The following is a 27245-nucleotide window of genomic DNA, read 5'->3' on the forward strand; positions in this document are numbered from 1 at the left end:
TCCAGGTACTAGGAGATGTGTTAATTTTCTCAAGGAATGAAACCACATCTGATACAGCAGCTGCAATTAGAGTCACCACTTGATTAAGCTTATGATAATCCACTGCCGTTCTTCAAGATCCATCTGTCTTCTGCATAGGCCAAATGGGAGAATTGAATGGGGACGTGGTGGCAAGCACCGCCTCTGCATCTTTCAAGTCCTTGATGGTGGCCCTAATCTCCTCAGTACCTCTAGGGTTGGATAGTTTTTGATTTACTATTTTTTAGAGGCAGCTCTGATGGCTTCCAGCTGACCTTTCCCACCATAGTCGCCCTCACCCTACCAGTCAAGGAGCCAATGTAGTGGTTCTGCCAGCTACTAAGTATGTTGATGCCAATTATGCATTTTGGCACTGGGGAAATGACCACAGGATGAATCCAGGGACCCACTGGACCCACTATAAGTGAGACCTGAGATAAAGCTCCATTAATTATCTGACCTCCATAAGCCCCTACTTTAACTGGAGGACCACAATGATGCTTTGGGTCCCCTGGAATCAGTGCTCAGAACTAGTGTCCAGTAGTGCCTGAAATGTCTGATCATTTCCCTCTCCCTAGTGCACAGTTACCCTGGTAAAAGGCCAGAGATCTCCTTGGGGAAGGATGGGAGAAAGATTCACTGCATAAATTATTGGGAATGTAGTGGGGTCATTCCTCAAGGGCATCAGGCCTCCCCTTCATTCAAGGGGTTCTTGGTCTGTAAACTGGCTCAAGTCTAGAAATTTATTGAGGGGTCATCATTCTGTTTTTATTATTCAATTTAGTCTTTTGTCCATTTGACCTAGAAGCTTTCTGGTTGTATAAATTAAGTAGGAATGCAGTAGGCTTCCTATCAGTTTCACCTCTAGGAACACTGTGATTAATTAGCCAATGCCAGAGTGCTATCCAAGTCAGACTCTTCTGATTGCCACTTTGCCTCTGCTGTCTGTTGTGGTAGCTATGCCCACCTTGTCTTTGACAGTTGAGTGCCGCCACTTGGCCCCTGCCACCTCGGGATCCAATTATTTCCATTATATTTAAATTTTGTAGTTGAGTGACTGCGGTTCCCACTGTTAGATCTGACATACAGAGTTGAGCAATTAGAGGGCTCTTCAAAGATACAGGTGCTGCCCTCACAAATCTATTTCTCAAGGCATTGGTCAAGGGTATACCTTCTGGACCCTCCCAGCTGGGATGACTAGCTCTAAAGTGACTGATTCACCCCACCATCCCAATCTCCTTAGTCTTTGGATCCCTTCCTCTACATTAACCAAGGGAGATCAGTCATTTCCAGCTCACTCACCGTGTGCCATCTTTTAATCGTTATTTCAACCAAGCAAATAACCTATTAGAACCTTTTCTTAACTCCCTGAGCTGCAACCTGAAATGCAGAGTCCCTACTTAGCAGACCCAAATCAAGAAATTCAGCCTGATCTAACTTTGTTCCTTCCACCATAATCTCATGCCCTTAATATTCATCCCCATGCCTGTTCTCCAGATTTCTGTATATATGAATTAGAGAACTCGAAGCAGTTCTCTTTGAGTGTAGCATACGTCCTCATAGGTCACACTCCCAGCCTCACCTCTAGGGGCCCCCCTAGTACTTCAGTCTAGTTATAGGTCCAGAAACAAAGAGAGGTGTTCGGAGTGGCTCCTGAGAAGAATCAACATTGGCTTGCCTGGCAGCTGCCTCAGGGGAAGCCTTCACTGTTGCCTCACATAGCACAGGCTTTATGTCCTCAGACAAAGTTGGAAAGACTGATGTCAGCATGGGTCAGGGAGTGGACGTTGCCATTACTGGGAATGGGGAAGCTGTTCTTTCTGGCAGAAAAGTTTCATCAGAGTTTACAGACTCAGTGTCCCAAGCTTCATCGGGGTCCTTCCACGCACCCCCATTCCAAGTTTCAGGGTCCCATTCTTTTCCAGTCAGTGCCCTCACTTTAACAGTAGACAGCTGGCAAGACTGTGCATGTATCTTTCATTGCAGGTCAGACACTCGCATGATAAGAGCTTATGTCTGTTTTTCCACAACTTCAGCTCTTTCTCTACAGGAGATAAGACTCTCATTCAGGGCAATCTTAGCAGTTTTGAGCCTTAGTATCTTCTTCTGAAGCTTAGAGACAGAATCCCTGAGTTCATCATTTTCTTTCATCACCTTGTCCACTGCACTTAGGAGCAACTGACCAGCTTCATTATGTTCCTTGGTTCTCCACATATGGTCCAAAGTATTATGTATAGAGTCACTAAACTCCTAGCTTCTCACAAGCTGTGAATCAGGAGTGTCAAATGCATTTATTTTGCATAACTCTGTAAACAGTTCACACCAGGGACTATCAGTGTTCTCTATACTATTAGAAATAGAGTTTTTAACATTTTTGGGTCTAATCACATTAAGCAGCCAACTCCAGAAACCCCAAAACCAATGAAAGAACTCCATCCTTAATATTCTGTTCCTCTGGATCCCACTTCTGGTACCAAAATCTGAATTAGGGTTCTCTAGAGGTACAGAGCTAATAGAATATATATATTTGTGTGTGTGTGTGTATATATATGTATATATACACATATCTGTATCCTATATATAATATTCATATAGTATATACTATATATAAACTAATAGGATATATATTTTTATATATTATGTATGTATTAAACTAATAGGGTATATACATAAAATATATACTATATATAAACTAATAGTATATATCCACTTTATACAGTATATCTTTAATTATATATAAATATTAAATATATGTAAAATGCATACGTTATAGTAAATGTTTATATATATAAAGGGGAGTTTATTAAGTATTAATTTACACAATCAGAAGGTCCCACACTACTGGGCATGGTAGCTCATGCCTATAATCCCAGCACTATGGGAGGCTGAGGCAGGCAGATCGCTTGAGGTCAGGAGTTCGAGATGAGGCTGGCCAACATCATGAAACCTCATCCCTACCAAAAGTACAAAAATGGCTGGGCATGATGGCACAAGCCTGTAATCTCAGCTACTCGGGAGGCTGAGGTAGGAGAGCCCAGGAGGCGGAGGGTTGCAGTGAGCCGAGATCACGCCACTGCACTCAAGCCTGGGCAACAGAGCCAGACTCTGTCTCAGAAAAAAAAAAAAAAAACAAGATCCCACAATAGGTTGTCTGCAAGCTGAGGAGCAAGGAAAGCCAGTCCAAGTCCCAAAACTGAAGAACTTGGAGGCTGGTGTTCCAGGCCAGGAAGTATCCAGCACAGGAAAAAGATGTAGACTGGGAGGCTAAGGCTAAGCCAGTCTCTCCTTTTCACGTTTTTCTGCCTGCTTTATATTTTCTGGCAGCTGATTAGATTGTGCCCACCAGATTTAGGGTGGATCTGCCTTCCCCAGTTCACAGACTCTAATGTTAGTATCTTTTGGCAGCCTCCTCACAGACCCATCCAGGGTTTACACTTTGTGTCCTTCAATCCAATCAAGTTGACACTCAGTTTTAACCATCACACACATGTAGTAGTTTTGCAAAATGTGATAGCAAGGAAAAATATAGCTGTTTAAAGAAACAGTAATGCTGTCATTAGCAAATAAACTGGTTGGAGTCTCTGGATCATAGTTTGGCTTCAACTCTCTCAAGTTTACAAGAACATTATCTGGGAAAATTAGTCAACAAGGTTGGAAATGAGTTCTGGGAAACTTTGCTCACTATCGTCCAGGCACCAGGCCAAACAACAGCATGGGCCAGGTACTGAATAAATGGCAGGAGTATGGTCAGGGCAGTAGGTGGCTCTAAATTTTCTATTTTTGTTTCCTTGGTGTATGTCACAGCAGTTTTCTGTGGGGTGAAATGAGTATCCTCAACCAAGGAGCTGGGCATGGAGAAAATGAGAGGAACCTCATTAATACATGGCAAGGATGACTTATTCTGGCTTTCTGTCCTGGGTGAAAAGATGAGACTGCAGAGATTTTTATGAAGATACTCCCAATTTGTCTGTCTTTTGAGTCACACTGCTCCATTATGGCCATTTACCTTTTACATGCGGTACACAACCAGTGTTCTAGGATTTTTGTTCATAGTTCTCCTGGTAAGGATCCTTTTATTTCTCCCTGTGCTGGACCTCCTGTTCCTTGTGTCTCATATTTTTCTCTTTATTTTCTCACATATTGGTGGCACATATTCTCCAGTGACTATTTGAGAGAAGGTTTGTGGTAGTTAGAATTTTTTTTTAGTGCTTGCACATAAAGTTTTTTTTATCCACAGGCTGGTTGATAGCTTGGCTGAATACAAATAGGACCTCTAAGTTAGAAATATCTTTCCTTTCGAAACTTGAAAACATTGCTTCACTGACTTGAAATATTTAATCCGTCTTCCACCAAATTTACAATAGAATTATTTTATCTTGTAATTTTTTTTGTAGGTGTTACAGTTCGAGTGCCTCAAACAACCACGTATGTTGTAAACAATGGACTAACCCTGGGATCCACAGGACCTCAGCTCACAGTGCATCACCGACCACCACAAGTGCATACTGTAAGTGTTGATGCTTGGTTTTGTAAAATTCTCAACTGTAAAGGTGTAAAATATTATTGTAGTTGGCATTTTTCTTTAAAGTGGTTATATGCAAGGGAAGTGTTAGGTCTTTCTGCTTTTTCAGAAGTTTATTTCTAAAAATTGATCTTAAACCATTATGAACAAATGTTCATAGGGATGATGATCATTTAGAATCATCGAGTTTGCTTGTGGTGTACAGTATACAAAAACAGGTCCACAGTTGGGGTATATGAAGTGAAATATAGATCATTTCTAATTCATAGTGAAATTGAAAAGGACATTTTTCCATGTGTTAATTTTATTCTTTTGTTTTAAACTATGCCATGTCTAACTGCTACATTGTCATCAATTGTTTTAAAGAATCCAATGATATTGGGAATTCATTAGTTAAGAGGCAGCAGAGATAACCAAAGATTTCTCCTTAGATTTAGCCTCCAAAACAACGCCACATTATCCTGTGACACAATTTTGTCAGTGTTTGACTGGCATGAAATATCATCATAATGATGATGATGTTCCAGTGTTAGAAAAGTCAATAGGACTTCCTAAAGTTAGAGTCACGTTTTTTTCATCATCTGGCCTTAACCTATCTTTCCAGATTTTTCTTCGTGTACCCTATATCCAAGAAAAAATTAATACTTGTTATTGTCCATACGTCCCCTCACTTTCCTGTCCACATGCCTTTGCTCATGCTTTATTTTTGGCTGAAAGGTACATGATTATTTCTGCATCTCTGGATCCTATCTTTCACAGTTCAGTTTAAATATCACCTTTTTCTTGTAAATTGGCCAAGAATATAGTACACATTCAGTGTTAATGCGCTTATTTATAAGAATATGCTACTGTCTTATATTGCAAAATAACTTAAAAATGAAAGTATAGTTGTATTCTCCAATTTTATACGATTTTGATTGCTATAATGATATTTTAAAATGTTATATCATACTGAAGTGATAATCTGTAACATAGATAATTCAATCATAAATTATTTTGTTAGAAGTAGATCATTATTTCCGTGTTCCTCAAAATGATGTTGCATCAGCAGGGGCTTTTTATTTCCTAAGAAAAACTCAAAATATTTTAGGTCTAGGAAGTAGAGCAGGAATAACCTCAGCATCATTGTTTGTGGCATCATTCATTACAAAACCCCAAATAGAACTTGCCAAATTTGATATGGTATTTGGTATTTCCTAGAATTCTTGATGTAAAATGATATCTCTATGTATGTTCTCTAAGGTGTTTTAATTCTAACATTCTAAAATGTTGTTTTTGTGATCATTATAAATCAGTGTGACTTGTTTTTTTAGGAGCCACCACGCCCTATGCACCCAGCACCCTTACCAGAAGCTCCACAACCACAACGTGTGCCCCCAGAAGCTGCCAGCACATCTCTGCCTCAGAAGCCACACTTGAAGTTAGCACGAGTTCAGAGTCAAAATGGCATAGTACTGTCATGGAGTGTCCTGGAGGTGGATCGAAGCTGTGCCACTGTTGATAGCTACCATCTCTATGCTTACCATGAGGAACCTAGTGCCACTGTGCCCTCACAATGGAAAAAGATAGGGGAAGTCAAGGCACTTCCCTTGCCCATGGCATGTACTCTCACCCAGTTTGTATCTGGTAGCAAATACTACTTTGCAGTACGAGCCAAGGATATTTATGGACGTTTTGGGCCTTTCTGTGATCCTCAGTCAACAGATGTGATCTCTTCTACCCAGAGCAGTTAAACCTTGGAGCCTTTATATTTTCCTCTTTTAAAATTTCCACCTTTTGGTCTTGTTTTTAATCTTGTGCATGATACCCCATATAAAATCCACCTTGTGCAAGATTTCTTGGACAGATGTGTGTATACACTACATTTGTTTATAACCAGAAGCAAAATAAACTCAGCCCACAAAGCTAGAATCTTTTCCTGGACAGTTTAGGCTTTGGGGTTTGGAAATGTAAATGTGTACCTTGCTTTAGTTTTGAGGCTGGGGAATATGTGTGGGTGTTTATGTGTGTTTTTCCCTATGTATGTGTTACTGCATTGGAGTCTCCCATTTTTATTCTCAAATTTACCTCTTAAAGTACGAAGTAGTAGATCAAAGGATTTGAGATGTGTAACTGGCATGATTCTGCTTTTAAAGGATCTGTAGGATCATTTTAATTAAATGGTTTAAACAGAATCAAAACAAAACCCAAAGAAATGAATTAAAAACAAAATGGCTAAATAGTTTAAAATAGGTTGATTCAAACACAGGAAAGGATCTATTTGTCATTTCTTTTGTCTGGTCTCCTAAGTTGTTAATTAGGTTAAAAAAGATCTGCAATGGCCCCCTCCCTTTCCTCATCTGGCTTTTACATTTATTTTGTGCCTTAAAGATGAACTACAAAAATAAACACGGCCAAAAATAAATAAATAAACATGGCCATATGTCCATGGTTGCTTACTCTTCCCTTGCAGCCTTTTTACCCTTGATTTCTTGCACACCTCCTCAAGTAATTTTTTTTTTTTTTTAGATGGAGTTTCGCTCTTGTTGCCCAGGCTGGAGTGCAGTGGCACAATCTCAGCTCACTGCAACCTCCACCTCCTGGGTTCAAGCAATTCTCCTGTCTCAGCCCGAGAGTAGCTGAGATTACAGGCGCCCGTCACCATGCCCGGCTAATTTTTGTATTTTTAGTAGAGATGGGGTTTCACCATGTTGGCCAGGCTGGTCTCAAACTCCTGACCTCAGGTGATCTACCTGCCTCAGCCTCCCAAAGTGCTGGGATTACCGTTGTGAGCCACCGTGCCCAGCCTACTCAAGTGATTTTTAAACCAAGGTGTGTGTGTGTACATGGATGTATATGTACACACATGCACATGCACAGTCTCAGCTGGGCATGGTGATGGCATCACATTTAACTCCAAAAATTTGACGTGCTATTTTCTTCTAAAACTGTAGATGCTTTTATTTTTGGTCACTGTTTAACTTTGTGTAAAGTGGACCAAGAGAAAACCATATTGTGGAAGAAAATTTTTCACATGTTTTAGTATCCGTGTTGCACACGATGTTAGAGATTATGAAAATGATTCTAGTTCAGTTTATCACCCAAAGCTATTACCCAATACTAATTCCTTAGTATTCTTTCAAAGGAAGCAAATAGCAAGATTCACAATATAGAATGAGCTAAAATATCAAGGGGAAAGTTTCATTTCCTCTTTATTCTCACATCGTCCTTCCTGTTTTAACCTTTTAACTTTGTTTTGATAGTGCCAAGTTGAGTCTGATGTACCCATTGTTAGCTTTGGATAGAATTTAAAGTATATCCCAAAATTAGCCGGGCATGTTGGTGCATGCCTGTAACCCCGGCTACTCAGGAGGCAAGGAGAATCGCTTGAACCCGGGAGGCGGAGGTTGCAGTGAGCTGAGATGGCGCTGTTGTACTCCAGCCTGGGAGACAAGAGTGAAACTCTGTCTCAAAAAAAAAAAGAATTTAAAGTGTGTCCTTTGAGGTCATTTTATGTAACAATTAGATATAACCTCCTGTGTATCTCTCTGTTCCTCTTCAAAGTTATTAAAATTCAGCTTAGGTCATGGATTTTTAATATGAGGGCCAGCTGTACTGGTGTCAGGTAGGTGTTTTGAGTGTAGATAGTTTAGGACGGGAGGGCAGGGTTAAGTTTTAGGAGTGAGAATGTGCTTGAGAATATTTTGAAAGGAATTTATGAATTTTGTGAAATAACTTACAAGTCCTCTTCCTTTGCAATATTTGAATTCATTTTTCTACCTTCTCAAAATAGTCGTTCATTTTTCCTAGAATTACAGGAGGAAACTCTCTCTTTTGTTAATGTTGTTTTGTTTGCAACTTTGATGGCTTATAATAGGAAGTTTTCTAGTTGTAAAGAAAACTCTTTAGAGACTTTTGACTGGTCAGTATACTATCATCTGAGGTGTAAGATTTGATTCATGATGAAGAAAGCCTATAGATTGCCAAAAAATGAATGCTCCAAACCTCCTTTCACTCTCAGAAAATGAGACCACAAGGGAGTATGCTATAAATCAAATTTGCCAACCAACTATGTAGATATTACTCATTCTAGGACTAATGATGATGGTAAAGAAGTTGCCAGTGTTACGACAATGAAAATTTTAAAAGGAAGGAGTCAATGATCTTCTAGATGTATATGAACACCTGTCTATATCTGCATGTGTATGTTTTGACCTGCAGTGGTTGCAGTCTTGATTATGTGTTCAAGATTATTCCTGTCTACAAAATTGAAGGCCCTTGTTCAAATTGTTCTTTATTGGGTGTTTTTATGGTCATGTGGTTATACTTTTCTTACATAACCTACAAAAGGTTCTCTTGATGAACATTTTTATTTATATTTACTAATTTTTTAAAAAAAAATAGCATTATTTAATCAGATGAAGAAAGCCCAGTAGAATTTTTTTTAAAAAATTAATTATCCTAGCCTATATTATGTTTTCTGTCAAAGGAAAACAAATTCTCAAATAGCAATTCTAAAAATAGATTTACTAAAGTAAAATAATTACTTAAAATGTTTTATTCCAGTTGGAAGGAAGGTACAGGGAGAGCTCGCAATTATTTAGGGGAAAAGTATATTTATTGTAAGATGGTGTACTCAAATTAGCCTACCATGGCACGTAGGGGCAGCAGCTATATTAGATTTACTAGAGGTGCTAGGTTAGAACACTAGGTTTTTATTGAGGCAGGTTTTAATATTGATAGATGCTTTTTGTTTGGTTTGCTTCTTCTGGGAGAGAGAATGGAGGACTTAAGTAGTAAGTAGCTACTGATAACGGACTTTCTAGTAGCAGTTTCCACTCCGCGGTTAACTTTTTAGTTTCATAGTATCTTTTCACAAATTAATACAAATAAGCTAGATTCTCCCATTTTGGGAATGCAAGTTTTACTACATTTTTAGCCTGGCAGTATTTGTGTAGGTATTGCTTTATTGGAAATTCTGGAAACCTGATACTGCAACCTGCAATGTTGGATGTTTGTATGGCATTTAAAGATAACGGTGATGTTTATTATTCTATATTTTGCATTCAGTGAGAGTAGTTTTCACTGTCTTAAGTGTGAGTAAGCCTCTTCTAAAAATCCTGTTCTTGCCAAGAAATTTATAAATCACACACAAAGACATCTGTTGTTAACAGTTAATTTTATGAGGTAACTATATCCTTCTATTTCTCTGGATTCATTTTTTAAAATATGCAGAATACTGCATACTGTTTAAGATAGTATATACATTTATGAGAGAAGTGGAGAGCTTTCTTCCTTGAAAAGTCGGTATTTGTTGAGATATCATTTGCCTCACAGAGGGGTGTTCCCCACTCCCATCCCCATTGCCAGATAATAAATACTTTGAAAAAGTGACCTAAAACAGCTTAAATCTTAGGTGCATCTGTCTGCAGACCTCCTTAAGTAGGCTGTATCTTACAGTTCTCTTACTGCATTGGGTAAGTGTTAACTTTGTTGTTTGTTCTTTTGCTTTAAATATTCTCCAAATTACCATTTATGCAACAAGGTCAGGGTTAATACTGCATGGTATTCATTTATCTTGTTTCACGAACTTTCCAGTACTGTACAAGGTCAACAAAGTAATGCCTGTGGTATCCTCATCTCTCACTTTTTTACACTGTGATCTTAGCACAGTAAGGTACTACAAAGACCTTCCTTCCAAATGTTCTCCTTGTCTTTACTTCTTGGGCTAATTCAGTATCCTCAACATCCTATGATTTTGTTGTTTTATCACTGACCTGTGGTTGGCCTGTTTTATCCTAATTTCCAGAAAAATCAAGTCCTAGTATTTGCAATATCAAATAACTGTCTAAAACCAATGTGTGATTCTACCTTCCTTACTATTTTTACTGGGGAAATGCCCTTTTTTTTTTTTTTTTTAACTTTTGGGACACACACACAAATCAGCAATTCTCATGAAGCGTTTGTTAGCGTGGCAGACTTGTCTAATTCCTGAAACTCATTCATCCCCTTGAGCCAGCCAATGGGGAGGAATAGGATAATGCAAACACATGTTTTGTTTTCTCATTTTCAAATAATTTACCATGTTAAAATAAACTTTTCTTTGTTTTTTATTTGTAGAGTCAGCTAAGTACCCATATTTAAATGCTGTCTTTATCATTTTTTGAGGTTTTTGTTTTTGTCTGTTTCTTTGTTTTGTTTTTGTAAATAAGGTAACTGGGCAATCAAACACCTTTTGGGGATTCTGGCTTTAGTATTTTATCAGCCATTTCAAAATTAAATATAAAAATCCTTTGTAAGTAACTTGCATCCTAATTTTTCTTTATTGCAGTTGAAAGTGTAAATAATAAGACAATGTAAGTAAGACCTTCCTAATGTCTAATACAAACTGGGCTGTAGCAAGTGGCCCTATTTTTATTAGAGTTTTGAAGGTTTGTGTGTGTGTGTGTGTGTGTGTGTGTGTGTGTGCGTGTGTGTGTGTGTGTTTTTCTTTTTTAAATGTATAGTAGAGTGGTGTCTGTATAAGTGTTAACTGTAGTGGGGTTTTGTCCAGCAAGCCTGAAATTTATACTTTGAAATAAAACTACTGGGTTTTTAACATTCTGAGTACTCTGTTTAATTCTGGTTATTCACCCTTGTGGCTTTTTTCTTTCTTTTTTAAGAATCTTCCACCTTGTTTAGAGTCACCCATTACATACTGTATGGTATGGCTTATTTAACCTACTTTGCAGTTCCATGGCACTCACATCACATGTAACTCTCTAGTTTTGAAAGAAAGTTGCTATGCAGGGTTGCTGCCAGATTGTATAGGTGCTTTTGGCGTATAGGAGGCAACAGTAAGGTTTACGATATTGTATGCCTAACCTACACCACAAAAGGACTCAACTGATGCCTGTTAATGACCAGAAAAATCATTAACTACAATCACTAACTACTACTAGAGGTTCCTTTGAAAACGAAGCTCTAGCGTCTCCTAGGGTTTTGTCATTAGGCATATGCATCCAGGGAAATGAGAAAGAGCATAGGAGGAGTACAGATTCTCATGGGCCGGGCCCGGAAGTGGCATTCGTCTCAGGTTCCAGTGGCTAGAATTGTCATGTGGCACAACTATCTGAGGGACACTGGGAGATGTGGTCTGTGTCAGCAGGCATGAAAGGAGAATATGAATTCTGCTGAATGAAGGAGCAGTTTCTGCCATACCCTCTTGTGTATTAGCATGTATACTAAAGCTTAGTGTTAATTATATATATAACATTTCTTCTACAGTGCTCTACCTTATAGCGAGTGCTTGCTGTAAAAACAACAAAGTCAGTGGAAAACGAAAGTGACAAATGAATTTAATATATTTTATTGCATAATTCTGATGGGAAAAACATAGCCAAAATGGTGCCTTTGGTTTCTTATTTACAGCCTTCTAGTCCGTCATCTCCCTCCTTCATTTTATGTCACGTTTCAAAATTGGTTTCATGGTAATAAAATCAAAGTTGTAGACCTCTGGCATGCCCTGATGTAGAGTTTTGTTGAAACGGTTCCAGTGAAAAACAGGGAGGCCACCTTGTACTGTGGGACCACTTATGGCATAGGATGTGTACTGAGATGCTAGGTAGATATCTGCCACCTGGAAAGAGAGAGGAGGAGGACATTTTAGAAAAATCATTTGGCAAAAAATTAAATCCATGGCCTTTCCCACTCCCCCAACTACCAAAGTCATAATATTAGCTTTTTTTTTTTTTTTTTGAGACGGAGTTTCGCTCTTGTTGCCCAGGCAGGAGTACAGTGGCACAATGTCGGCTCACTGCAACCTCTGCCTCCCAGGTTCAGCAGAGATGGGGTTTTGCCTTGTTGGTCAAGCTGGTCTCGAACTCCTGATCTCAGGTGATCCACCTGCCTCAGCCTCCCAAAGTGCTGGGATTACAGGCATGCTGGGATTACATGCGCCAGGCTGCCTTCTTTAAAACAAAATTTTCTTGCCATTTTTCACATTGTCTTTATATGATATAGTCTTCTGTATACATTTGGCATCAAATGTCAATCAACTAGAAGTGTGTGAAATGAACAGTGTAGCCAAAAGCAAGATATGAAGTCAGATTACTCATTCAGAATTCTAGCTCCAAAGCTTATTTAAAGATCACTTAACCCCTCTATGAGTCAGTGTTCTCCTTTGTAAAATGGGCTGATAACCCTACTTCATAGGGTTGGCATGAGGATTAATGCAAGCAATGCTCAAAGCAATGCCTAGAATAGATGTAGTCCTCAGAATAAGTTGTTATTAATCAGGGTGGTAACAAGAGTCTTAAAGTAGATGGAGCTCACTGTCAAAAATTGAGGGCCGTGGTTCTCAAAAACACCTAACCACTAACTAGCAGCAGATCTTAATCTTAGAGGGGAAAGAGAATCTCTTCTGATTTTCCCCATAAAGAGAGAAATTGTATTTTTAAAGAGCATCCTTCAACAGAAACTTTTTGATAAAAACAATTGCAGGCTTCTGTCTCCAGAAGTGAGATTTGGTAGAGGGAAGCTTGGCTTGAGTTCTCCCAGGCAAGGCAGCAGAGATGATTTTCTTGGTGTATTCTGTGATAGATACGAACTTCACACATTTGACTGCATGTTTGCAAATACCATTTTAAAAAAGGAATACAAAAACATTCATAGGGGTTTCATCTGTGCCAGCTTCTCTACATCTACCTTTTTTTTTTTTTTTTTAAATGTTAACATTGAGAATCATTACGGTTAAAAGCTTTGCCTTCATCACACAGCTAAAAAGAAGGTTGAGCTGGAACTCAAGATACTTTAAAGCATTTCCTGTTTAGATATTAGGCTGATAGAGAATAATGTGTAACTGGGGTCAGCATTTCTATAATTTTTTGAGCCAAAGACAGAATACACAGTTTACCCTGACAGGTTTCTTCCAGAATTTAGGACAGGTGATGAAAAGACATACACCCAAGCCAAGACTGCAAAAGGATGTAGTAGCATGATTCTGCCAACCAAATGCCTCATACCCTCAGACATCCCAAATCCAGTGGTGAGCAGGTAAATTTTTTAACAACCATCTTTCTGAGGAAAAATGTTCCTGATTTCCATAATGTAAATGCTTTCACTTGACTGGTTTCAAACTATCAACATGATGTCAACGAACAATTGGTTCCTGCATGTCTATGAGCTGGCTTTAGCACACCACTGCAAACCTACTTATTACTTATATTTTGAGAGACATTACAGCATTTATCATTTCTAACGTTGTGAAAAACCTCTGTGCTTTAGGCTTCTTGTCCAAACTTGCCCCTTCGGCTAAATCCGATTCATGTTTAACATGGAATCACACTGCTTGAATAGTATGTTCTTTGGACTTTGGGCCAGTCTGGTAAAACTTAAGACAACAATATCATCATTATGGCTGTATACATTTACAAATAACTAAACACTGTTCTAAACATTTTACAGAGATGAAAGGCTTATCCTTCAGAACACCATATGAGGTAAGTACTGTTATATCCATTTTACAGATGAAGAAACAGAGACATGATGGAATTATGTGATTTACTACTAAATGGCAGAGCAGCGACTTGAAGTTAGATAATAGGACCTACCACCAGAATCTCTGAAACAGCTGATTCCTGGGTTGAGTTTATGGTTAGAGACATTACTGTGCTTCCTGCCTGTGCAACTTTGCCTTTGGAGAGGCCTGTGTGCTGGTGGGAATTAAATTCAAAACCCAATAGCATGTTACCTTCGTGTCATAACAACCTCCAGGACTTGGGTTAGGTGAGTTCAGATCCTCACGGCAGCAGATGGTATTACAGGGGTCACCCTTACTGTAAGGATCCTTCTTATAATCTAGGAAACAGAGAGAGATGGGGAAGAGAGTGAGTATTGGCTATTCGGAGACACACTTCTCCACAGTAAGGCTTTGGGGCCTGTTAAAGCCTCAGCCCAGCCTGCTTCCAGATAGAGACATCTGCCTTAGCTTGTGAGGAAGGAGTAAGTCCTTGGCCCCAGGCCCAGCCTGCTCTTAAGAACCTTACACAGTGAAAAATGGACAGGAGACCCAGATAAATGTGCATCAGTTGTTTGACTTTGATGCTGTTCATAAAAAAAGAAATACAAATTTGACTTTGATGCTGTTCATAAAAAAAAAGATGTGGTATTTATGAACAATTTTTGTTTTATTAGCTGCTGTTATCCTTGGAAGGAAACTTGTATTTGGAGAAAAATTTTAAATGACCCTGTATGAGTTATTTCTTCTGTGTCTTACAGATGACTTTTTTCAATTAAAAAATGTATAGACTCTTCTCTTTCATTTTATAAAGGAGGCCAAAGCTGTATTTATTGAGTATAAAATGTATAATATTAGTTAAATACTTAAGTAACTTCTTACAATTCCTTCTAGTACAGAGATGATAAACTTACATGGATTCTTTATCCATAGGGAAGAAAAGGAGTTTTGAAGAATGATTCTTGAGAAATATGCTACGTACTGTTGTATCGCATGATATATTTCATGGATGCCATATCAGTCACTTTCCCTTGGTCACGCCGGAAGATTTTGGCTCGTGGAGCTAAATCATAAGAGTAGTCCAAGCCCAGCTTCTGAACTAACAGTGGATAGCCACTCCAGTTGTAGATCTTTTCATGGAAAGGAACATTGTAGGAGGGCCAATATCCTGATTTGGAATGGAAGGGAAGTAAGGGAGGGATTGACAGGGAAGGAGACAGAAAAGGAGAGAGAGCAAAAGTTATCCATGTTCATTTATTTTGAAAATGGGCACAGGTGTTTAATTACAAAATAATGTATATAAAATAAAGCTTTTTGCATGTGAACCCTGGCAGCCACACACACAGCCTTTTAAGTTTCCTAAATCAGCACACCTCTAGATTATTTAATTAGGGGAAGAAGAGCATCAGAATTCTCTGGGTTTCACCCCAAATTATTAATCTCTAAGCCAAAAAATAACCATATTCTTTATAGAGCAAAATAAAGTATAATGCAAGGCGATCTGGGGAGCTCATCTAAGTGGATTTAGTTACTGAAGTGCCAAGAAATGGCTGTTCACAATGTGGCCCTAGAAAGGAAGAGGTCAAATGGTAATCATGAGGTAGTGGAAGAACATGGCACTGGGAATAGAAAGCCTGAATTCTAGGCTCAGGACTGAAGAACTTGATTTGTTTTGTTTTGTTTCTGTTTCTTTTTTTTGAAAGATGTCAATGGGGAGAGAGAGGAGAAGTCCGTAATGTGAGGGGATTGGGGATGCTCTTGCAGGTTACATTAGGTTTTTAATTCCTTTGACTCTAAACATTTATAAAGGCTCAGCTTCATTCAAAGCTTCATAGTGTGTGAAGGCCACATAGCCTACTAGTCACTGAGCACCAAATATGTGACACAGCTCTCTCTGGTAAAAGCAGAATTTCAGAAACATCCTAGATTACACTGGCCTGGGTTATTGCCTACAAAACAGTCAAGGAATGTCTCCACCATTCACGGTTCCCTCACACCCATTCTCTCCTGGCCCTTGTCTGCCTTTCTCCTTTGTATTGTTGTACAGGACCTCCTCTTTGGGGGTGAGGTTACAGAGACAAAAAGTAAATGATAAGACATTCAGCCTTGCTAATTCTGAGAGCCAGCATCAGAAGAACTGAGATACGGATGACATTGAAATTATAGAAGAAAAACAGATTTGTTGCTAAAACATATCTAGGTTATATAGACTCAGGAATTCGACTGCCTGGATTTGAAGCCTGGTTCTGCCATTATTAAGTATGTGACCTTGAACAAATTGCTTATCCTCCTCTGTGCCTCAGTTTCTTCATCTTCATTAAGTATTCAGCATTAAGCATCTTCATAAGCATAAGCATGAAATGCATTCAGATGGAGTGCTTAATTATAGTATCTAATACTTGGTAAACATTAGATGATTATTACATTTCTCTTTGTGAAAACAGCTCAAATGAATAATGAAAATGTCTGCTTTATACTTCACATTTCATGAAGCTTCATAATTTAAAACAGAGCAACTTGGCCTGGTGCAGTGACTTACGCCTGTAATCCCAGCACTTTGGGAGGCTGAAGCAGGTGGATTGCTTGAGTTCTTAAGTTCAAGACCAGGCTGGACAATATGGTAAGACCCTGCCTCTTTTATAAAATATAAAAAAAATAGCCAGGCATTGGGGTGCACACCTGTGGTCCCAGCGACTCGGGAGGCTGAGGCCCGAGAACCGCTTGAACCCGAGAGGCGAAGGTTGCAGGGAGCCGAGATCACGCAGCTGCCCTCTAGCCTGGATGACAAAGCGAGACCCTGTCTCAAAATAAAAAAATAAAATAGCGGCCGGGCACAGTGGCTCAAGCCTGTAATCCCAGCACTTTGGGAGGCCGAGACGGGCGGATCACGAGGTCAGGAGATCGAGACTATCCTGGCTAACACAGTGAAACCCCGTCTCTACTAAAAAATACAAAAAACAAAAACTAGCCGGGCGAGGTGGCGGGCACCTGTAGTCCCAGCTACTCGGGAGGCTGAGGCAGGAGAATGGCATAAACCTGGGAGGCAGAACTTGCAGTGAGCTGAGATCCGGCCACTGCACTCCAGCCTGGGCAACAGAGCAAGACTCCGTCTCAAAAAAAATAATAAATAAATAAAATAGGGCGACTTGTTTAATCTCACAACAACTTGATGATGTGTAAGTATTATCATCCCTTTTTTGAACAGAAGAAACAAGAGTTTCAGGTCAGATGTCTTCCTTGCCTCTCAAAACTTGACTGAATACAGGCCTTCTAACTAAAACATCCAGGGCTTCTATCACCATACCACAGTTGCTTAAATACGCTAGGAGGTGTGCCCACCTCCCATCCCGACCCCCCTCCTTTTTAATGGCTATATGATATCATTTATTTGTTTGGGCAAAACACATGTTTCTTTCCGAGCTTTTCTTTACTCCCAGTAAAATGGCAACAATAACACTTATGTGGTAGTATGTTACAAACATCAAACAAGAGAACTTAAGTAAAAGGCCCAGAAGAGTGTCTACAATGCAGTAGGTGCTCTGAATTTAACTCTGTTCTTCTCTCCTCTGGCAAAAAAAACACAGACAGATCATCATCAACTCTTTTTCGTCTTAGGGAGTTTCAAGGGGTCTAGCAATGGGACTGCAAAGAACCAAGTCTACCATTCTGTTAGCAACTGTCCAAAGAAGAAAAGACTACTTTAGCAAGCATCTCTCTCTTGAGGCCTGCTATTATTTTCAGGCTCTTAGGAGCTGGAGGGACCAGCTGGGTTATCTGTTTTGAACTGCTCTGTGCTAACCAGTAACCATCTAATGATTTCACTTCTTGGATGGATTTTGCTAACAAGCAAAGAAGGTAGGTCCACTGCTTGGTAGTATATGAACTGCTTGACAATGAAAACTCCCACCTTAAAAATTGGTGTTATGCGTAAGTCTTAGTGCATTTTGTTGGTGTGAACCATTCTCCGCTGACGAGGCTCACTCTAGGCATCATTACAAAGTCAGTTTGGGGACCTGGAACACGGAGGACCAGGTCCTGATCCCTAGGTAGACACTTTATCTCCGTTCTGTCTCTATTCATCTGCCAGCTGATCTGTTGCAATAGTCTCCTAACTAGTCTCCTTTCTTCCCACCCAGTCTACTCTTCTTTCTCCTAACTAGTCTCCTTTCTTCCCACCCAGTCTACTCTTCCTTCTCCTAACTAGTCTCCTTTCTTCCCACCCAGTCTACTCTTCCTTCTCCTAACTAGTCTCCTTTCTTCCCACCCAGTCTACTCTCCCTTGTCAGGAACTCCCAATTTTTAAAACATAAAGGCTGAACTGCCCAATAGGATTTTTAAGGCTAACATTTTCTCTCAATCTATCTACTTATCTTAATTGATTCTCATGACCATCCTGTGAAATTGTAGAGAAATTCTTGGGAGCCAGATGAGTCTCAGAATTTAGGGTTTTTCAGATTTTAGAACAACCATGGAGTGCGTGGATTATGTGACATTACAGTCTCTTTGGGAAACACCTCATAATCAAAGATGTTGATATTTCTGTAGCCTAATGTATACATGGTGTCTCTAAGAGGAAATAAAGACAATTTAAAAAAAACAGGCTGGGCACAGCAATTTGGAAGACCGAAGCAGATGGATCACCTGAGGTCAGGAGTTCAAGACCAACCTGGTCAACATGGTGAGACCCTGTCTCTACTAAAAACACATAAAAAATTAGCCGGGTGTGGTGGCTGTAGTCCCAGCTACTCGGAAGGCTGAGATAAAAGAATCGCTTGAACCCAAAAGGCAGAGGTTGCAGTGAGCTAAGATTGCACCACTGCACTCCAGCCTGGGTGACAGAGCAACGCACCATCTGAAGAAAAATTAAAATTAAAATTAAAAACCACTAAAAGTTTCCTTCTGGCAGTTTTGCTGCCAAATGAGTTCAGATCAGGTCATATCTTGCTACCAAGTGAGCTAGCTACCAAAGCAAAACAAAACACAAGAAACAAAATAATAATTTGTGGGTTTAGAGTTTTGGAATTTTAAAATTACAAATACCTGGTTGTGAACCTGTATCATGATTCAGTTTTATAGATGAGGAAAGTGAGGCTTGGAGAGATTCAGTGATTTGCCTGAGATTTTAAGGAACTGAGATTTGAATGAAGGCAGTGAGTCTCCTGGCTTCAAATGACTGGACTCCTTGCCCACCAGAAGTGCCTTCTCTGACCCCACCCACTAACAGCCACGTTCTCTTTAGGTTCACCACTGGCCTAGGGACACCAGACCTGATGACAGCTCTTCCCATCCTGAGTTCCTGCAGCTGCTTTGAGTGCTTTGCTTCCCTACTAGACTCCTGAGTCCTTCGACGTCAGGGATTCTGTATCCTTGCTTTTCTAGTCCCTGGGCCACAGTGGCACTCCATAAATATTTGCTGAATTGAACTTAAAGCTTTAACCAGGAATACAGGAGAAAAGGTAATATTAGAACCATGAGGAATCACAGGGTCATGAATGCCTGATTTGCGTCCCAATCTACGCATTGTCCTGCAAGAGTTTGTGATGTAGGTTTACATGTTGTGCTAAACCTGGTCATTCTCCCCCAGTGTAACTAGCAGTGGCATCCCCGTCCTGTCTTCCCCCCCATGCCCTCCCCCACCACACATTCACACATTGTGCATTCTCCTACCATATATGAACTCACACATACTCATCAGGTTTTCAGACTTATGACATGAAGAAAGTACCTCTCCGAAGAACATCAGTTTGTTCAGAATATTCTACATATGTAGGAATTTGCTCCACAATGTACAGAGTGCCTTTGTCAAGGCTGTGGTTCAGCTTTACCTTCTTCAGGTCCAGAACCATGTATTGATTGTTATAGGTGCCTGAAATATCAGGAGACATGAAGACGGGGCATGGGTATGACTTCACTGGTTAACAAGCCTAAATCAAAATATATGTCTGTGCCTAACAGTTATTCTGCAGGGTCACTTACCAGAGTTGTATTTTGAAAAGATGTCTGCCCACCTCTTGCCACTGTCTGCCATCATATTGGCCACACGGACTCTTTGCCATGCCAGGAGAGTCTCGGGTATTACCTGCTTTAGCAGGGTTTTATTATACACACTGTTTGTGGTCTGCAGCAGTATCAATCCACTGCTAAGAATGTAAAAGTCATCCAGAGACTCCAAAAACCCTGCAGGAAAGACAAATATACACATCAGCATATGTATACATGGAACAGTGAACCATCATTATTAGCAAAGAGCTTTACATACACAATGCATTTTGCAAAGCGGGTCAGTTATTGAGCTGCAGTAGCCTCCCCCAGCTCTGGCTCACCTCTGTGGTAGTCACCCAACTGCCACTTACAGAGGTGCCAATAGACCTCCACCCCTGGATTCTCCATTGAAAATTTATTTTATGATTTGAAATTAAAAAAATGTTAAATCCAGAACATTGCAAGTTTCCAGAATGATAAACAGATGTAGATCCCAACTTGCTAGGATTTCGCAGGAGAACTTTTAATTAGGGAGGGGATTAGCAGGGTTCATTAGTAGGATATAAATGCCTTTTTTTCTTCTCTTCTACTTTCCCATATTTTTCAAATTTTGTATAAGTCTACTTTTCTTTTTTCTTTTTTTTTTTTTTTTGAGACGGAGTCTTGCTCTGTCGCCCGGGCTGGAGTGCAGTGGCTCAGCTCATTGCAAGCTCCGCCTCCCAGGTTCACGCCATTCTCCTGCCTCAGCCTCCCAAGTAGCTGGGATTACAGGCACCCGCCACCTCGCCTGGCTAGTTTTTTGTATTTTTTAGTAGAGACGGGGTTTCACCATGTTAGCCAGGATAGTCTCGATCTCCTGACCTCGTGATCCGCCCATCTCGGCCTCCCAAAGTGCTGGGATTACAGACTTGAGACACCGCGCCCGGCCTTCTTTTTTTTGAGACACAGTCTGACTCTGTCACCTGGGCTGGAGTGTGGTGGCATGATCTCAGCTCACTGCAACCTCACCTCCTGGGTTCAAGCGATTCTTGTGCCTCAGCCTCTGGAGTAGCTGGGATTACAAGTGTGCACCACCATGCCTGGTTAATTTTTGTATTTTTAGTAGAGACCGGGTTTCACCATGTTGGCCAGGCTGGTCTCAAACTCCTGACCTCAAGGGATTCACCTGCCTTGGCCTCTAAAGTGCTGGGATTACAGGTGTGGGCCACCACACCTGGCTAAGTCTGCATAATTTTTATACATGGAAAAACATCTACATTTAGAAAAGTAAAGATGGTTTTGAAACTCGGTCATTGAAACTCTTCGTCAATGCTTTTTTATAAATATTAGAGGCAACACAGGAAAATCAGTGAAGCCACAGTCTTTTCTGAAGACCTATTTTGTGGTTTACACTGGGATGAGAATGGAAAGGACAGAATATTAGGCACAGCTGTAATAAAAAGAGAGGATATATTGTCATCAGTAACAGTAATGGAACAACTGTCAGTGTTGAAGAAGAGTCAGAAAAGGACCCCAGTGGTAGAGTTAGAAGGGGCCAGAGTGGTAAGTTCCTTTGGTGCATCCTGCCAAAGGGGATTAATGCCCTTACAAAATAGTCCAGAGAGAGCTAGCTAGCCCCTTCCACTATGGTGAGGTCACAGAGAGAAGGCACTGTCTATGAGAAACAGACCCTCATTAGACACTGAGTCTTCCAGTCCCTTCATCTTGGGCTTCCCAGCCTCCAGAACTGTGAGCAATAAAATTTCTGTAGTTTATAAATTACCTTGTCTGAGGTGTTTTGTCATAGTAGTCAGAATGGACTGAGATAGTCTCAAATTTCTATCATTATTTTTTACCACTTTTATCATTTTTGCCATACCTGAGATCTAAACTATCATTTAGTTAATATTTTTATTTTTTGACAAGTAAAAATTATATAAAGTTATGTTATACAAAATGATATTTTGATATCTGACAAGTAAATATTGTATATATTTTAGTATACAAAATGACATTCTGATATATGTATGCATTGTCAATGGCTAAATCAAGCTATTAACATATGCACTACTTAATATCTTTCTTCAAATTAACTCACTTTTCAAACTTAAAATACTTACCCTTGTCACATACCATAACGTCTAAGAAACTATGGACTTAAATGTTTTTGTTTTTTCCCAAAGAAATACATTGAAACAAATACATTTCTACTAACGTGCAAAAAATATCTGTCCACATACCACCTCAAATCACCCCACCACCCTATGCATGCTATTGCACATCTATTCTAGCCTAGTTTGAAATAAGTAAGGTGGGGTCAAAGAAAGGGGTCACCTGAAGCCGGAGGTAAGAGCATGGATTGGGAGTCAGAGGGCCTAATTTTAGTTCCCTGCTTGCCTCTAATGAATTTGACAATTCTCATTTTGCCTCTCTGTTTCTTATTTCTTTCCTCTGATAACCTGGGACTAAGTGATGTCACTCAGCTCTAACAATCTGATTTTAATTTCTTGAAATTTCTTGAGTAGGAAAGTTACACGGTGAGAGCACTGTCCAACTAACTCTTAATGAGCCTCTACAAGGCTGCCGTTAAGCTATAGAGAGGTTTGTGTAAGTTAGAGAAAGTTGCACACTCCAAGTGGTACAAGGCTTAAAGGTACCCTTGAATGAAATTTTAATGGTCACCTCTCTAGAAAGACATGACCTGGGCAAGGATATATGGCTTGGCAGAGTGTAAAATGGATTTCATTCATCTCTTGGGCTGGGATCATTTTTCAGTGCTCAAACTATACAACCATACTTGGCAGCCTTGAGAAAGCTCCCTGGTAGAAAATCCCTGTACGGTAGAATTGCTGTATTTCTGGAATGACAATTTTGCTAATTCACTCCTTACTGTAGCAGTCTCTCTGGACACAAGAGGGCAGGCGTTCTTTAATATATGTAGGTGATTGAATATTACAAGTACTAATGTTTTAAGGAGTCGTCTTTCCTTTAAAGGCAAGATTCTTTATGATAGAGACAGGAAGATGGAAATATATAGGCTATCTAGAGTTCTAGAGCAAAGAAAATGAACTGGCCTGCAAAAACTATAGTCGAGGAGGCTAATTCTATAGTTTAGAGTTTAAGATGATAAAGAAAAGGCCCAGAGATGAGACAAAGTTCTGACACATTGCCTTCTAAAAGAAACACATTTCTTTGACTATATACAATTATAATCTTTTAATTTTTTTTTTTTTTTTTGAGACAGGGTCTCCCTATGTTGCCCAGGCTGGTCTCAAACTCTTGAGTTCAAGGGATCCTCCTGCCTTGGCCTCCCAAGTGCTGGGATTACAGGTATGAGCCACCACATCTAACTAAAATTATGATCTTGCTCTCATCTGTCATTAGTAGCTTTGGAAGGCAGATTGAGATCAGGAGAAAATGAAACACTCCAGTGTTTTATGAATGCCAGCCTAAGAATAACATTTCATGGTAAGCTTCTCACTGAATTTAATTAAGAAATAAAAAGAAACTCTTTCAGTTAATAAATCATATTTCGAGACTTTAAAAAAAAAACACTGAATTACAGAAATAAACAGTAACCACTATGTAGTCAGGCAAATGGCAACAACAGTTACTCAACACACACCATGGAACAAACACATTAGAAACAATTATGACGATTGACTCATGGGGAGTTGCATGTTGAGACAGGGTGGAGTTGAAGGAAATCACCTTATGACCAGTTAATCAAGAAAAGTATGAAAAATAAGGTGGGATTTCTGGAAAGGCAGAAGGGAGGAAGCATCCTGAGTTAGGTGGGGAAGACGATCAAGACAGGTCTGATCTGGCAAAAGGTATCAGTGTCCTGGGATGGTGCCAATGAGGAGGCAAAGAATCAAAGAAAGGTACTGAAAAAAAAAAACAAAACAGAAATTAAGTGCTGCAAGATCCATTTATAATTCTTTAGAATACGTGCCCGAATTCTGCTATTTCTTTTCTTTTCTTGGTTCTACCTTTTACAAGCAAAGGACATGAATTTTGGTCTGTACTAAATATAGATTGTATTTATATGCTTCAGCTTTATGAGCAAAGTAACTAGATTAAAGAGGTAACATGACATTAATAAAAGTAATTATAGAATATTAAAAATGTTTACAACATATGTTTATTAAATAGGCAATTTTATAGATTATGAAGACTTGACTGAAATTTTCCTGGAGCCTATTCTTTTATCTTCATTTATACTTACTTTCAAGTACATGCCCTTAATATTTAAAGAGGCTAAGCTGGCTTATGCCTGTAATCCCAGCACTTTGGGAGATCGAGGTGGGTGGTGGATCATTTGAGGTCAGGAGTTCAAGACCAGCCTGACCAACATGGGGAAACCCCATCTCTACTGAAAATACACACACACACACACACACACACACACACACACACACAAATTAGCCAGCCGTGGTGGCACATGCCTGTAGTCCCAACTACTTGGGAGGCTGAGGCACGAGAATTGCGTGAACCCCAGAGGTGGAGGTTGAACTGGCCACTGCACTCCAGCCTAGGCAAGACTCCGTCTCAAAAAACAAAAACAAGGCCAGGCACAGTGGCTCACGCCTGTAATCCCAACACTTTGGGAGGCTGAGGCGGGCGGATCGCGAGGTCAGGAATTTGAGACCAGCCTGACCAACAGGGTGAAACCCCATCTCTACTAAAAATACAAAAATTAGCCGGGCACGGTGGCGCATGCCTGTAATCCCAGCTACTCAGGAGGCGGAGGCAGCGGAATCGCTTGAACCCGGGAGGCGGAAGTTGCAGTGAGCCGAGATCACGCCATTGCACTCCAGCCTGGGTGACAACAGCGAAACTCCGTCTCAAAACAACAACAACAACAAAACAGCAACAACGACAACAAAAAGGGCTAAGCAAAGATTTTGCTGCTTAGACCACAAGGGCTGCCATAATCTCAGACAGGATGGACTATGGATTCAGTATGCTGGGGTGGTCTAGGGTGCTTGTTACAAATGCCCCAGCCCAGATCAATGAAATAGGAATTTCTATGGATAACACTGCATTTTTAGCAAGCTCCACAGGAAAAACTGGGGAACATCTAAGTTTAAGACGTATGTATACGTGTATGGGGGAGGTGATAGCATACCTGTATATAGTGAAAAGTAGGGACACACCATGCTTGGGGAAACACACTAAGTGCATCCCAGAAAGCCTCACTTATAGATCATTAAGCTTGAAGCCTCTGCCTTATGGGGATCATCATTACGGGGATCCTCAATTAAAAGTCCTTTGAGGCCAGGCAAGGTGGTTTATGTCTGTAATCCCAGTACTTTGGCAGGCCGTGGAGGGCGGATCACCTGAGGTCAGGAGTTCAAGATCAGCCTGGCCAGCATGGCAAAACCCTGTCTCTACTAAAAATACAAAAATTAGCAGGGTGTGGTGGCATACACCTGTAGTCCCAGCTACTTGGGAGGCTGAGACACAAGAATGGCTTGAACCTGGGAGGCAGAGGTTGCAGTGAGCTGAGATGGCGCCATTCCACTCCAGCCTGGGCAACAGAGTGAGACTCCCTCTCAAAAAAAAAGTACTTTAAATAGGTTCCATCTTTTGTTCCCACACAGAAGCTCCACCCACCAGGCATGGCAGGAAATCCTTTGAGTTCACTGCTTTTTTTGTTTTTTGTTTGTGTTTTTGTTTTGAGACAGGTCATGCTCTGTCGCCCAGGCTAGATGTAGTGGCGGGATCAAGTCTCAGGGCAGCTTCAAACCACCAGGCCTCCTGTGTAGCTGGGGCTACAGGCATGCACCACCACACCTGGCTAAATTTTTTAATTTTTTTGTAGAGACAGGGGTCTTGCTATGTTGCACAGCCTGGTCTCAAACTCCTGGGCTCAAGCAATCTTCCTGCCTGGGCCTCTTAAAAAGTGCTGGGATTACAGGTGTGAGCCACCACACCCAGCTGACTCTTTTAGTTTTAGCCATTTAATTTAAATCTGATTCATTTCTAAAAAAAAAGAAAAAGAAAAAGAAAAATGGATATTTATAGTTGGATATATTGCCTTTGCACTCAGTCCTCAACCACTGAATTGTGTGACCTTGACCTGTTTGACTATTTAACTTCGCCGACTATTTAACTGTTTATTTTTAAAAATACAGACAAAATACCCTCCTTGAGGCTTTTTATGGAAGGTAGAATTTGTAAAAATCAGTATATTTTGCCTCTTCACTGCATTAACATGCTACAGACTCAGACTGTTTTGTATGAGTATGTCAAAAAACTGCACTTTGTCTAAAGAGAAGTTTGATGTTTTGTATGCTTGTTAAGAAAATACAGTACTAGAAATTAATGGTGGACAGCTGATTTTAAAAATACCATTCTTGTTAGGTTTTTATGAACATTAAATGACATAATAAAAACAAAATGTTGGTCCGGCACGGTGGCTCATGCCTGTAATTCTGGCACTTTGGGTGGCTGAGGCAGGTGGATCACTTGAGGCCAGGAGTTCGAGACCAGCCTGGCCAACATGGTGAAACCATGTCTCTACTAAAAATACAAAAATTAGCCAGGCGTGGTCACACACACCTGTAATCCCAGCTACTCAGGAGCTGAGGCATGAGAATCGCTTGAACCTGGGAGGCAGAAGTTGCAGTGAGCCGAGATCACACCACTGCACTCCATCCAGGGTGACCGAGTGAGACCCTGTCTGAGAAAACAAAAGCCCACAAACAAACAAAAATAAAACATTTAGCATAGTGTCAGGGACAGAGCCGGGTACACGGTAGGAGCTAAACACATTCAGGTTTTTTGTTTTCCTTTCTATTTAATAACAAGTTGAACACAAGCTTATAGTAATTTATTTAAAATTTAAATTCTGCCTAATTCCCATAAAACTAGTCAGGTCCCATTCATGTTATTTATCATCTGGTTACTACAAAGGATTCTCTTCAAGTAACAAGTCCTGTTCTGAACACGTAGGTTTTGCATCTGAAGTCCCTTGTTTACAATTCCTGAACATCTTAGACTTCTGTTCTCAAATCCAGGGTATGAAAGGGAGGGCAGGATGAATAGAAAGCAAGTTACAATTGGAAGTGTGATCTCTTAGGCAGTCCTCACCCCCTCCTTGTTTTATTGCCCATCTTTCTTTCCTACAGTTCCTACCATGTCCACATCAAAGTGGATATCATCTATCTCCTTCCTTTCTGATTTTCCTCTAATCCTTCTTCCTTCCTTCCTTCTTTTCTACTTCCTTCCATAAATATTTATTCAATGATTATAATATGCAAG

The 27245-nt window shown here is 40.1% G+C and overlaps 2 protein-coding genes across 4 annotated transcripts in view; one reads left to right on the plus strand and one right to left on the minus strand.

The window, feature by feature from the left end:
- ATF7IP (activating transcription factor 7 interacting protein) overlaps positions 1-11119 on the plus strand; it is a 136333-nt gene extending 125214 nt beyond the window's left edge. For all 3 annotated transcript variants that reach the window (XM_011954156.1, XM_011954166.1, XM_011954148.1), the window contains exons 14-15: positions 4413-4525; positions 5854-11119. In XM_011954156.1, coding sequence (XP_011809546.1) covers positions 4413-4525; positions 5854-6273 — 533 coding nt within the window. In that variant the 3' untranslated portion in view covers positions 6274-11119. The remainder of the gene's footprint in view (positions 1-4412; positions 4526-5853) is intronic.
- Positions 11120-11839: 720 nt separating this feature from the next.
- PLBD1 (phospholipase B domain containing 1) overlaps positions 11840-27245 on the minus strand; it is a 66552-nt gene continuing 51146 nt past the window's right edge. Inside the window, exons 7-11 of the mRNA XM_011954180.1 lie at positions 19992-20192; positions 19741-19881; positions 14998-15183; positions 14250-14356; positions 11840-12137 (exon numbers count right to left, since the gene is read on the minus strand). Of these exons, the coding sequence (XP_011809570.1) occupies positions 11955-12137; positions 14250-14356; positions 14998-15183; positions 19741-19881; positions 19992-20192 (818 nt within the window). The 3' untranslated portion in view covers positions 11840-11954. The remainder of the gene's footprint in view (positions 12138-14249; positions 14357-14997; positions 15184-19740; positions 19882-19991; positions 20193-27245) is intronic.

Source organism: Colobus angolensis, unplaced genomic scaffold (genome assembly GCF_000951035.1).
Source record: "Colobus angolensis palliatus isolate OR3802 unplaced genomic scaffold, Cang.pa_1.0 Scaffold11, whole genome shotgun sequence".
In the NCBI taxonomy this organism is placed as follows: domain Eukaryota; kingdom Metazoa; phylum Chordata; class Mammalia; order Primates; family Cercopithecidae; genus Colobus; species Colobus angolensis.